We start from the raw sequence: 11,014 nt of genomic DNA, 5'->3' as shown, positions 1-11,014 counted from the left end.
GCTTCTTTAGCAGATTAATTGCTGTGAGATTATCACTTCAGTTACATAAAATCTAACTGGGAGGTTTTAATGTTTCTTTTCTAGCTGTATCACAATGTAACTTATTCCCACTAGTAAAGCAACTTCAATTTCAAAAGTGGTTATTATCCACACCCTTTCTTTTGGTTCTACTATAAATTACTATCAGGAAAAAACTGCAAATTGAAATATTAGTAGTCTGTAAATCTATACCGCACATTAAAATTTTAGATAATCTCCGATCTTTTACTTAGTTGCCACTTATAACCTTAATATTTAATAAAACTTAAGCAGTAGAATGTTTTCACTTACAGAATATTGGTTACATGGAGTAGCAATATGCTGCATGTGAACTGCTAAAAGAAAATACATCAAGAGATTATATTGTCAGACTCTTGCATATGCACTGCATTTAAAAACCAGAAGACATGAACTACTGTAAATTTTAGAAACATTTATTTTAGAAACACACAAAACTAAAATGAATACTGAGTCCAACAGCTTATATACAAGAGAAGTAGGAACTACGGGTTTATCAGCACACCTTTGTATGAATATCCCTGCCAAGATTCTAAAACCTGGAACATTTAGAATAGAGGACATTATGATTTGAAAAAAAAAAAAAACTAAAAAAATGTTACATGTACAATATAATAAGTAAAATCACTTTCAGAACGGAGAAAATTAAAGATTAATGAAAGCCATGTATACAAAACAAAACCATTTTTTACTTTGAATCAAGTTTTCCACACTGGAAAGTCAGACACCTCAGATCATAGTTTTGCAGAAGTTCTTTAAGTCCTCTTAGAATTTAGCAAGTCTTCAAAAACTGTCTATAAATTAAAAAAAAAAAAAAAAAATGTTTGTTAATAAGCTATGAAGTCCACAGTAAATGACACATCACATTGAACAGGTTTAAGAAGCTGAGTCATTTTTGGGTTTCCTCATGAAAACTCCATGACTGACTGGCACATCATTTCCAGTGTCACCAGTAAGGCCTCAGTGTGCACTCCAGGACATACTTTCACATTCTCAGGCAGTTCCTTAAGAATATTTGGGAGCTTCTGTAATGTCTTTATATTTCTAGCATAAAGATCCAATAACCAGTCAGTATGAGCACCGGTGGTTTCCTTGTAACTGTTACAAGCCATAAGCAGTTCATTTAGATGAGTTAACCCTTTGAAAGCTAAGAGAAACTCTGAAGATAAATCAAAAATAGAACAAAAATTTATCAGCATCCTACTAAGTAAAAATGAGCCAAATTCAAGTTGCTGGTGGTGAAAATGTTTTTCTGCTTGTACATGGAAGTTTTCCACTGTATCTTCTATCTTTGTAATAGCAAAGAGTTCTTCCTTGATTTGAGGTGATAGCACATAATCCAATGGCAATTCCCCCATAGAGTTTTTCTGCTGTAAAAGCACTGGGCCTGTGAAAAAGAAAATGCAAGATGTTAAGAGCAAAACATTTTTATTTTGGCAGTTTAACAGCTGTTTCTCTTTTTTCCCCAAGCATCCAGGGCTCTGTTTACAATCCTATTTTGTACTAATTCATGTTGACAGAATTAACTGGCTATATATATTGACTGTCTAATAAAGGTGCATTAAAACAAAACAAAATTCTAGTTAATTGCTTAATGAGGTTTGCCTAAAAGTGCATGCTTTAGTTCAACAAATAATACATGTTGAGTATAAATGGAAAGCGGAAAAAAAAAAAAATCTTTTGTAACAGTTTATAAACTGTCAGCTTAACAAGAGTTTCAGTATTTTCAGGAGAAATTAATAAAATACATTCATTTTAAATTCTGTACAAGAGTCTTAAGGCTATCTCAGGTTATCACCAAGAGGAAATACAGTGTCCCCTTCCATGGCTGGTAGGTGATTCTGGCAGTGCAAAGACTGCAAAACCTTGCACAGATCAGAATACATTTTTCATTTTACTCCTGCTTATGGCCCTAGTGGTGCAGTGGTTAAGAGCTCAGGCAACTAACCAAAAGGTCAGCAGTTCAAATCTACCAGCTGTTCCTTGGAAACTCTACGGGGCAATTCTACCCTGTCTTTCAGAGTTGCTATAAACGGGAATCAATTCGACGGCAACAGGTTTGGTTTTTTGGTTTTGGTTATGCTCAACTTTTAGTACACATAACTGATTCACAAAAATTAAATGTTAATTGTTCTGGATCACATCCATTTATCTAAACATATTTAACCACCTACTTAGAAAGTACTGAAGATAGAGTTTACTCCCTAGGTAGTATAGGGTGATGGGGGAGGAGCTGAGCAACAATGACTCAGTATTTGGTCCCACAGCAAACTACAAAAGTACTTTGTACCTTTTCAGCCAAGCCTTATAATTATTTATTCACATTGCCATAAAAGTACCACAAGGGACATAAAGGTTTGGAACTTGCAGACATAATCGGAGTATCCTATCATACAACACAGGTCATACTATCAGAGAGAAAATAGATTATAGCTGATAAAATGCTTAATGATGAATCCAATCAGATATATTTAGTGGCCTGGCTAAAACACATATTAAAAAAGATCAACCATTGATGATATATAACTAATTTATAATAATTATGGAAAAAAGAGAATTCTAGATCAAAGTTAGGTTCCTTTTCATTGTGTTTGCATCTAAAAAAATGCTCCAAGTTACTCCTTTAAAAAAATAAATAAAACAAAATTATGGACATAGATTTTAGAGGCATAAATAAGTTCCTAAAATTATTGCTCTCAAAACTGAAGGACTCACAATCCTTAAATAATGCAGTAATTATAATGATGGTATCAAACCACTTAGCACGTCCCAAAATATGACTAAGGCAAAATTAGGTTTGTACAATTGCCAAAGGACCCTGGTAAATACAAGTACAAGCAGATCAAATCCTTAGGAACAGGAACTTACCCATTTACTATTTTTCACTAAAGGGCCCTAAAAAAATTCACATTGGTTGTTAGAGGCCATTCTCTGTTGAAGAACTGAACTTAATACAATAACGGCTGTTACATCAGCTAGACCATTTGAAGCAAGGCCAAATATCAGCTTGGTATGTTAGATACATGGTTGAGTAAGAAAATAAATACTCAGGAGGCAGAACACTATGGCTTAGCAAACGTCTAACACTAAAAAATAAAGGGGGGCGGGTAGAAGAACTGAAAACTGTATTGATTACGAAATGGTGTCAGAAAAATTGGCACACTAAGGCCTTTAGGGGGCAGGAGAAGACTATAAATAACCAGATATCTTAAGCTACCACGATATACAGTTTTTCTTAGATGTGTATACAGTAAAAATACATCTAAATAAAATATACATTTTGTTTTCATGCACAAATAGCTTTAATTACAGGGAAAAAATGTTAAATTTCCAAGTTGAAATCAGCATAAATAAATGCAACAGGAAATTTATACAAATCTTTTGTCCCCACATTATAAGCTAGTCATCAGTTATCTTTTGTTTTTCTCTTTTTAAAAATATAAATCAGTTTTGAACATTGTGATGTAAAATTCGTGTTATTCAGCTCAGATATAAAAAGACTACCACTATGAAGGAAGGGGTTTGCTGAAAGAAGAGATTAAAAATGAGCAGAAAAAGCTGTAAATATTAAGCTCAAGTTACCTCCTTCACAAAACCCTGTACAACAGTTACCACCACTGAAAATCTTCCTACTTTAACTTAATTGCCTGCAAAATGTGAATGAAGAAAAGATATTCTAGGCTATCATTTTTATAGTCTATAAAGAAATGACTCATAAAAAATAAGATTAATCAAGTTAACAGTATATACAGAAAATGAAACAATAAAAGATGCAAGTAATCACAACTGAACATGTACATCCATTTATTAAAAAGCTTACACAAATAACTGTTCACAAAGACATCATACGCTTTAAATAAAATCATTAATATTAAAAACCAACAGACCCAGTTCAAAAATACATTCTCATATACTGACTTGAACAGGCTTAATAATACAATGAAAAAATACATATTATGAAAAGGTTTTCATTCTTGCTAAAAAAAGATGCTTACATTCAAGCAGACCTTCTATCCTTACTATTTCATTACTATAAAATAAAGGCAGCTTTCCTTATATTTCTTAAAGTGTTATCTACCTCTGATGAATTCATCAGAAAACTGGATAATTTATCAAAACCAGTTTAGCATAAATGCACTCACCCCCATGCTGGAGCAGCAGCTTGCCAATTTCTACATGTCCGTTTGACAGTGCGTCATGCAAAGGAGTCACCCCGTCCACTTGAGTGAGCAGATCTACCTCTGGACAACGTTGCAAAATTTCCTGGACACATACTGTGTTACCATAGTTACAGGCTTCATGCAAAGGCGTCCAGCCAGCATTGTCTAAATCAGAAATCAAGGCAAGTTTTAAAACAGCAACAGTAGGACTTTTGGTAGTAAAGTATTGATATTCTATTTCTCTCATCAGTATGACTTTCTAGCTGCCTCATATATAAAAAAGAACGCTTCAATAAAAATGCCTAGCCTGTATTTCTACTTTTAAGAACACAAATTCAACTACATGAGAACAGTTTAAAAATATTAATGTTTAGGATCTAACCAAATTATGAACACCAAAAAAAATTTCTAATGAGCTATAAATCAATATATCACAGATTTCTTGGGTTTTGCTAATAGTAATATTTTAAAGATATCTTAGATAAGTTTGCTGTGATGATTTTCTTAATGTTGACATATAACTATTTAATATTGCAAATATTAAGACACTAGGTTAGACCACAAAGATTTACAGCTTACCTTTAACATTGATGTCTATTCCTGGTAAAGAAAGAAGAAGAATCAATTTCTCCACTTGGTTATTTATGCAAGCTCTATGCAGGGCTGTTTCTCCTGTCATAAAAAATTAATAGATGATTCCAGAGAGAACAAGATATCAACTAAAGAAAATAATCAAAGGGCATGAACTAGGAGATGTGGCCCCATGCCAGAAAATTATTGAGCTTTCCTTTTGACTGGTTTAAACATCTCTTGCATTTAAAAAAAAGGGGGGAGGGGAGGGAACCCCACCAATCCAAGAGCTTCTGTTCTATCAGCAATTCAGCCACGCAATTCTACTGCACAAGGTTTAACACAGGCATTGTCTCCCCCTAGTTCAAGGTTTAAAGCTTCAATCCTGCTATAAAACCCCCCAAATGATCATAGAACACCAAAAATACTGGGTTTTGCAGCAATAAAAGTTTAGAGTGCAATTGCCCTCTCTTAAATTTATTCATGAACCTATGTTAAATGTATGGCTCTTTTTTACACAGCATTTATAGCTTATTTCAAATGAATGTTTCTGGCTAAGCACGAGTGCCTCTACACACTCAAGTATAATTCAGAACTTCAAATCCATTAACAGATGGTTTGCTGCTTCTCAATAGGCTGTCTGGCTTGGCTACAGCAGCACAGAGAGGAAGAAATGAAGGAATCTTAATATAAACACACACACACACTTGGAAAAATCCCTTGTACCATTTAAAGCTGAACAAGGGTGACAAAATGAATGGCAAGGTTTTAAGGTTTGCTTTTTCTAGGAAGAATGCAATCAATGCACACTAGCTAAAATTTAGTCCATATCTATACCTCTGTTATAATCAAAATTAATAAGATGTAAGTAAGTGGTAACTTGATGGTAAGGGAAATTTTAAAAACATAATAAATTGCTTAGGAAACAAATGAAACACTGAATCATATTCTTTCTTGCTATAAAATACTAAGTAACACATTTTTAGAGTGTTCAGTTTTACAGATTATCTCTGTGACTTCTACCAAAACATTTCTTTTACATGCATAGAAAAGCTTTTGAAGTTGTTCTCTACTATTTCTCAATTCTCCTTCTACCCCCCTACTCAGTTCCTTCTGCTATTCAGCCTAAAGTCATTCATATTCATTCTACTTTCTGAAACAATAAAACAAAGAAAAAGGATACTGATTTGTGAAGTTAATATCGGAGTTCTCATCTAACACATTTTGCACATTTTGAGCCACATGGGCAGTTATTTCATAGTATGCAATTATGACCTTACATCATGTTGGAAGATTATATGGCCTCTCTGTCACTACTTCCATAAGTGTCACAATGATAAGCATATTTGTATTAAAAACACAATACAGCTGATAAACAAAAGAGACTCTGGAGTTTACTTTGGCCAGGTACAGATTCTTGGAAGGTACTTTTCTATCTGTGAGCTAAGAGGTATGAAACTGGAAAAGGTGCTGGAATGAATTATTACAACACTATTCTTGTTATTCCATCCTTTAGGTACTTAGGTTCCAGTATAGTTAGAACCAAAAGCCAAACACATTTCATAGTCTGGGCTCAGTGCCTGGAAGAAAGGAGTCCATATGCTTAACACAGCTATGTAACATAGCCTACTCCTCACTCTTTGTTCACAAAATGTCTAGGACTGAAAGAAATGAAGAATGAATTATACTTTCAAATCAGAAAACACTGATTCTAAGCAGCACAGGTTGAGATGGATTAGAAAAGTACGGCGGGCAAGTCTGGAATGAGCTCAACACATGCTACACACTGTGTTTAGTATTTAGATAGGTATAGAGAGAAGGGAAGGGAAGGAATACTCTATTATACTGTGTATTAAATGACCATATTCTTTGTATTAATGACAGTTCAAGAAAATAATATGCTATCCAAGAAGGTATTTCCTGGACTTAGTCCAATGTTTAAGTTCAAGTATTCACCAGGGCAAGTATGTTAAACTTGTATGTATTGACTACAACCATGAAAAGTTCTTAGCATAAATTAATTCAGATACTTGGAATACCTTTTAGATTAGTCTTGTGAAAATTTATCTTTCTAAGTAAAGAAGGGCAATTCTCCTTGGAACAGGACAATTCTCCTTCTGACTTCTTTTTCAATCTTTTTAATGATGAGGAACATTTAGTAAGGTTCAGCTCTCTGAAAGGCAAGCAAGAAATAATGAAAGCCTGTTTTTCAACAAGGCATGCCAGCATGCATTAGATGAAGATTTTTTTCTAAAACTAACCTTCTGTTAATATAAACCCCCTTACTCATTCAAATCTGCACTGCTTTCTGTTTTTACACTTATTTCAACTGTGTAGAAGCAAATTTTAATGTATTATTTTTTATTTTATTAAGCCTTGCACCCGTGACTACCACTGAGAAATTTATGACTATGGAATGTGAGGTAAAGAGAAAAAGAGACCAAGTAAACCACTGGCAGAGAGAATAATGTGAAAAGCTAAGATCAGTATGCAGGCCTTTGCTTCCCATTCTTATTGTGATCCTACTCGCTTCTTCTCAGAGAACATTTCAGGTTTTCTGAGTTGTCTATGTCTTACTTTTAGAGGACGTTCCTCATTCTGGGGAAGTTGTTCTAACAATTCAGAGTATCTAACATGACCATGAGTCCTAAAATTCCATCTCCATTATTTAAACATAGTAATTCAAATCATATGGCAAATTACATAAAACAATTTTGGGGGGGAGGAAAAGCTTTCTGTTTTTTAATTATGGCAAAATGTGTAGAGCCAAACATTTACCATTTTAACCATTTTTAAGTGTACAATTCAGTGACAAATTAATTACATTTGCCTTATTGTGCAATTTGTGAAGAGTATTACTTCTTTTAGCAAACAATTTTAACAAAAAGAACTTGTATTGCAGAAAAAGAAAATGTTGCCTATGTGTATTTATAGGTTTAAAACTGAGTTTTTTTGCTGATTAGTATAATTGTTAGGCAGCATCACAAATAACCATAAAGTTCAAAAAAAATGTATCAAAAAAAGAGCTGTACCCCAAACAAAGTACGGTTGGTACATAAGCACCACTTACGGTGACTCTGGCAGTTCTTCACCTTGTTTCTGCTTTGCACCATTCAGCATTAGTAAGGCCCTCTGAGATTCAAGGCAAGGTCGCTGTCCTATTTTCTTCACTGTCTGCATCTTTCCAGCCCCAGGCACACCAGTGTTCCCCAAAGCTGGCAAATAGGAATGTATCTGTTGCAAAATAAAATTTGTAATTTCTCAACTACAAAGACTGGAAAGCAGTTAAAAGAAATTACTTGATTCATTTCACCATTAAATTTGGTTATATTTTCTCAGTTTCATCCTTATGGTTGTCACCCTATCTCATCTGAACATGCTAAAATATTAAGAATGTTACTAGTTCCACATCATTAAATCAAGACCACATGGACAAGACCAATATCTTCTTGAAAACATTCTTCCTAATTCAAATCTGATGCTCATTTAATAAAGTTTTTTTGATTAGTCTTATGCCCAACTTGTTATGATTCTTTTGCATATTTTTCTACAGAAAAACATCTGATGTATGTACAACTGGCATTTTGCCATTTCCATTTAATAATGCCTTTCTTCAACAGAAAACAAGTCTGGAATATGCAAACAGAATAGCAAGTACAAAGTCCTTAAAGGTAAGAATTGTCAAAAAAAAAATTTCTTTTTTCCAGTCTGACCAATAAATAAGCATATTTCTCAGCTATTGAAGAAACTATTGGAGATATTAGATATCAGTAATATCTAAAGATGGCCAAGATAAAACTGGAGAACCCTGGATCAAATGTAGCCTTTATGTGTGTGTATAGGATAAAACAGAATAATAACCTTTGGCATCATTTGCAAATTTTGCTTTTTAAATACCATTAAATGCTATATAGATTACTTTTTGGATCTATATCTTTCCAAAATCAAAATTTTACACACTATGGCAAGTAATTAAGAAACAAAGATTCTTGCATTATTTTTCTATTATCGATCCTAAGTACTCCCAAATAAGTAATTAAAGTTTATTCACTGACTAAGCTAATTCTGAGGTAAAAAGATACCAGGTATTATAAAGATTTGAAAGATCTATGAATTAATGTGCTCTGTTCAATTACTAGAAATGATTAAGAATATTTAAAAACTGAATTTATGAACCCATTTCTTGGAAATTAAAAGAACCAGGATAGAGTGGTGTTTACCATTTTCTGAAGAGAAAGTGGCTCAGAAGAAATACTGATGGAACTCTGTAAACACAGTTTTTTAAAGACTGCCTCTGCAACAAACATTTGAAGCCAGGAGGAGGAAAAGGAACAAATAAAAACTTCTAATTCTTGTGAAGAAAAGTCTGTAGAAAAAAGAGCAATAAATATAGTTGTTATGATAGCCTATAAAATTTCTTTCTATAGACTATTTTCCTCTGGATTTTATTCATTCAAGTGATAATTTGTACACCAGTAAGATTTATCCACATAATGTTAAACAACAAAAAATACATAATATTTCTATTCCGTGACTTTCAAGGAAAAAAAAAAATTATGGCAAATGTTCTTACATTTGAAAAACAATAATTGCTTTAAATAAAATCTTGAAAGGACTATATATGTGTGTAGGTAGATAGAATAACCCGTACAAAAACCAAAACCCACTGGCAACAAGTTGATTCCAACTAATAGCAACCGTATAGGACAGAGTAGAACTGCGTCATAGTCTCCAAGGCAGTAATCTTTACAGAAGCAGACCGTCACATCTTCCTCCGAGGAGTGGCTGGTGGGTTCAAACAGCCAACCTTTTAAGTTAGCAGCTGAGTGCTTAACCACTAACCAAACCCGTTGCCATAGAGTTCATTCCAACTCATACAGACCCTACAGGACAGAGTAGAACTGCTCCATAGGGTTTCCAAGGAGCTGCTGGCGGATTCAAACTCCCAACCTTTTGGTTAGCAGCCAAGCTCTTAACCACTGTGCCACCAGTGCTCCATAAATGAGCACCAAAACCAAGACAAACCCACTGCCGTCGAGTCGATTCCGACTCATAGCGACCCTATAGGACAGAGTAGAACTGCCCCACAGAGTTTCTAAGGAGCGCCTGGCGGATTTGAACTGCCAACCTCTTAGTTAGCAGTCGTAGCACTTAACCACTACGCCACCAGGGTTTCCTGAATAAGGACAGATGCAATGATCAGTCTTGAACTGAGGGGAAGGAAGAAACTGGAAAGCTTCCTGTGACGACCTATAAATCCTATCACTGCAACAAAGGAGGAAAGCCACAAGGTGAAGAGGAGGAGAAAGGTAAAACAAGAGTGCGTATAAAGATTTTCTCAGAAGTTTGCACCCATTTTACTACAGGAAGAGGAGTTATAATTTTAAATGATGAAATAAATAAACAATAACAAAAACCCTACCAAGTGCCTCAAATCTCTTCCTTTCAAAAACCTGAAGTACTATAATACCATGGAAATGCATAAATATTCTCATGAACTTAAAGTGATAAAAGACTGGGGTAACTATTTCCCACAAAGAGTAATATATTTAATGTTATGAATTCTACATTCATATTCTTATAAGTGACAGAACGGACAGGATACTAAAAGAGCTAAAATCGAACAGAAACGAATAGGATAAATTGTGATATTATATAATTGTTGTTGTTGTTAGGTGCCATGGAGTCGCTTCCGACTCATAGCGACCTTATGCACAACAGAACGAAACACTGCCCGGTCCTGAGCCATCTTCACAATCGTTGTTATGCTTAAGCTCATTGTTGCAGCCACTGTGTCAATCCACCTTGTTGAGGGTCTTCCTCTTTTCCGCTCACCCTGTACTCTGCCAAGCATGATGTCCTTCTCCAGGGACTGATCCCCCCTGACAACGTGTCCAAAGTATGTAAGACCCAGTCTCGCCATCCTTGCTTCTAAGGGGCATTCTGGTTGTACTTCTTCTAAGACAGATTTGTTCATTCTTTTGGCAGTCCATGGGATATTTAGTATTCTTTGCCAACACCACATTTCAAATGCGTCAATTCCTCTTCAGTCTTCCTTATTCATTGTCCAACTTTCACATGCACATGATACAATTGAAAATATCATGGCTTGGGTCAGGCGCACCTTGGTCTTCAAGGTGACATCTTTGCTCTTCAACACTTTAAAGAGGTCCTTTGCAGCAGATTTACCCAATGCAACGCGTCTTTTGATTTCTTGACTGCTGCTT

At 34.6% G+C, this 11,014-nt stretch overlaps 1 protein-coding gene across 2 annotated transcripts in view; it reads right to left on the bottom strand.

Annotated features, from left to right (window-relative positions):
- Positions 1 to 335: 335 nt before the first annotated feature.
- Positions 336 to 11,014, bottom strand: part of SLF1 (SMC5-SMC6 complex localization factor 1) — a 77,744-nt gene continuing 67,065 nt past the window's right edge. For both annotated transcript variants that reach the window (XM_049867927.1, XM_049867932.1), the window contains exons 15-20: positions 9,008 to 9,153; positions 7,858 to 8,021; positions 6,827 to 6,960; positions 4,797 to 4,889; positions 4,200 to 4,382; positions 336 to 1,444 (exon numbers count right to left, since the gene is read on the bottom strand). In XM_049867927.1, the coding sequence (XP_049723884.1) occupies positions 963 to 1,444; positions 4,200 to 4,382; positions 4,797 to 4,889; positions 6,827 to 6,960; positions 7,858 to 8,021; positions 9,008 to 9,153 (1,202 nt within the window). In that variant the 3' untranslated portion in view covers positions 336 to 962. The remainder of the gene's footprint in view (positions 1,445 to 4,199; positions 4,383 to 4,796; positions 4,890 to 6,826; positions 6,961 to 7,857; positions 8,022 to 9,007; positions 9,154 to 11,014) is intronic.

Source organism: Elephas maximus, chromosome 2 (assembly GCF_024166365.1).
Source record: "Elephas maximus indicus isolate mEleMax1 chromosome 2, mEleMax1 primary haplotype, whole genome shotgun sequence".
Taxonomy (NCBI): Eukaryota; Metazoa; Chordata; class Mammalia; order Proboscidea; family Elephantidae; genus Elephas; species Elephas maximus.
Note: the sequence above shows the minus strand (reverse complement) of the source record. Positions and strands in the feature narration are given on the sequence as shown.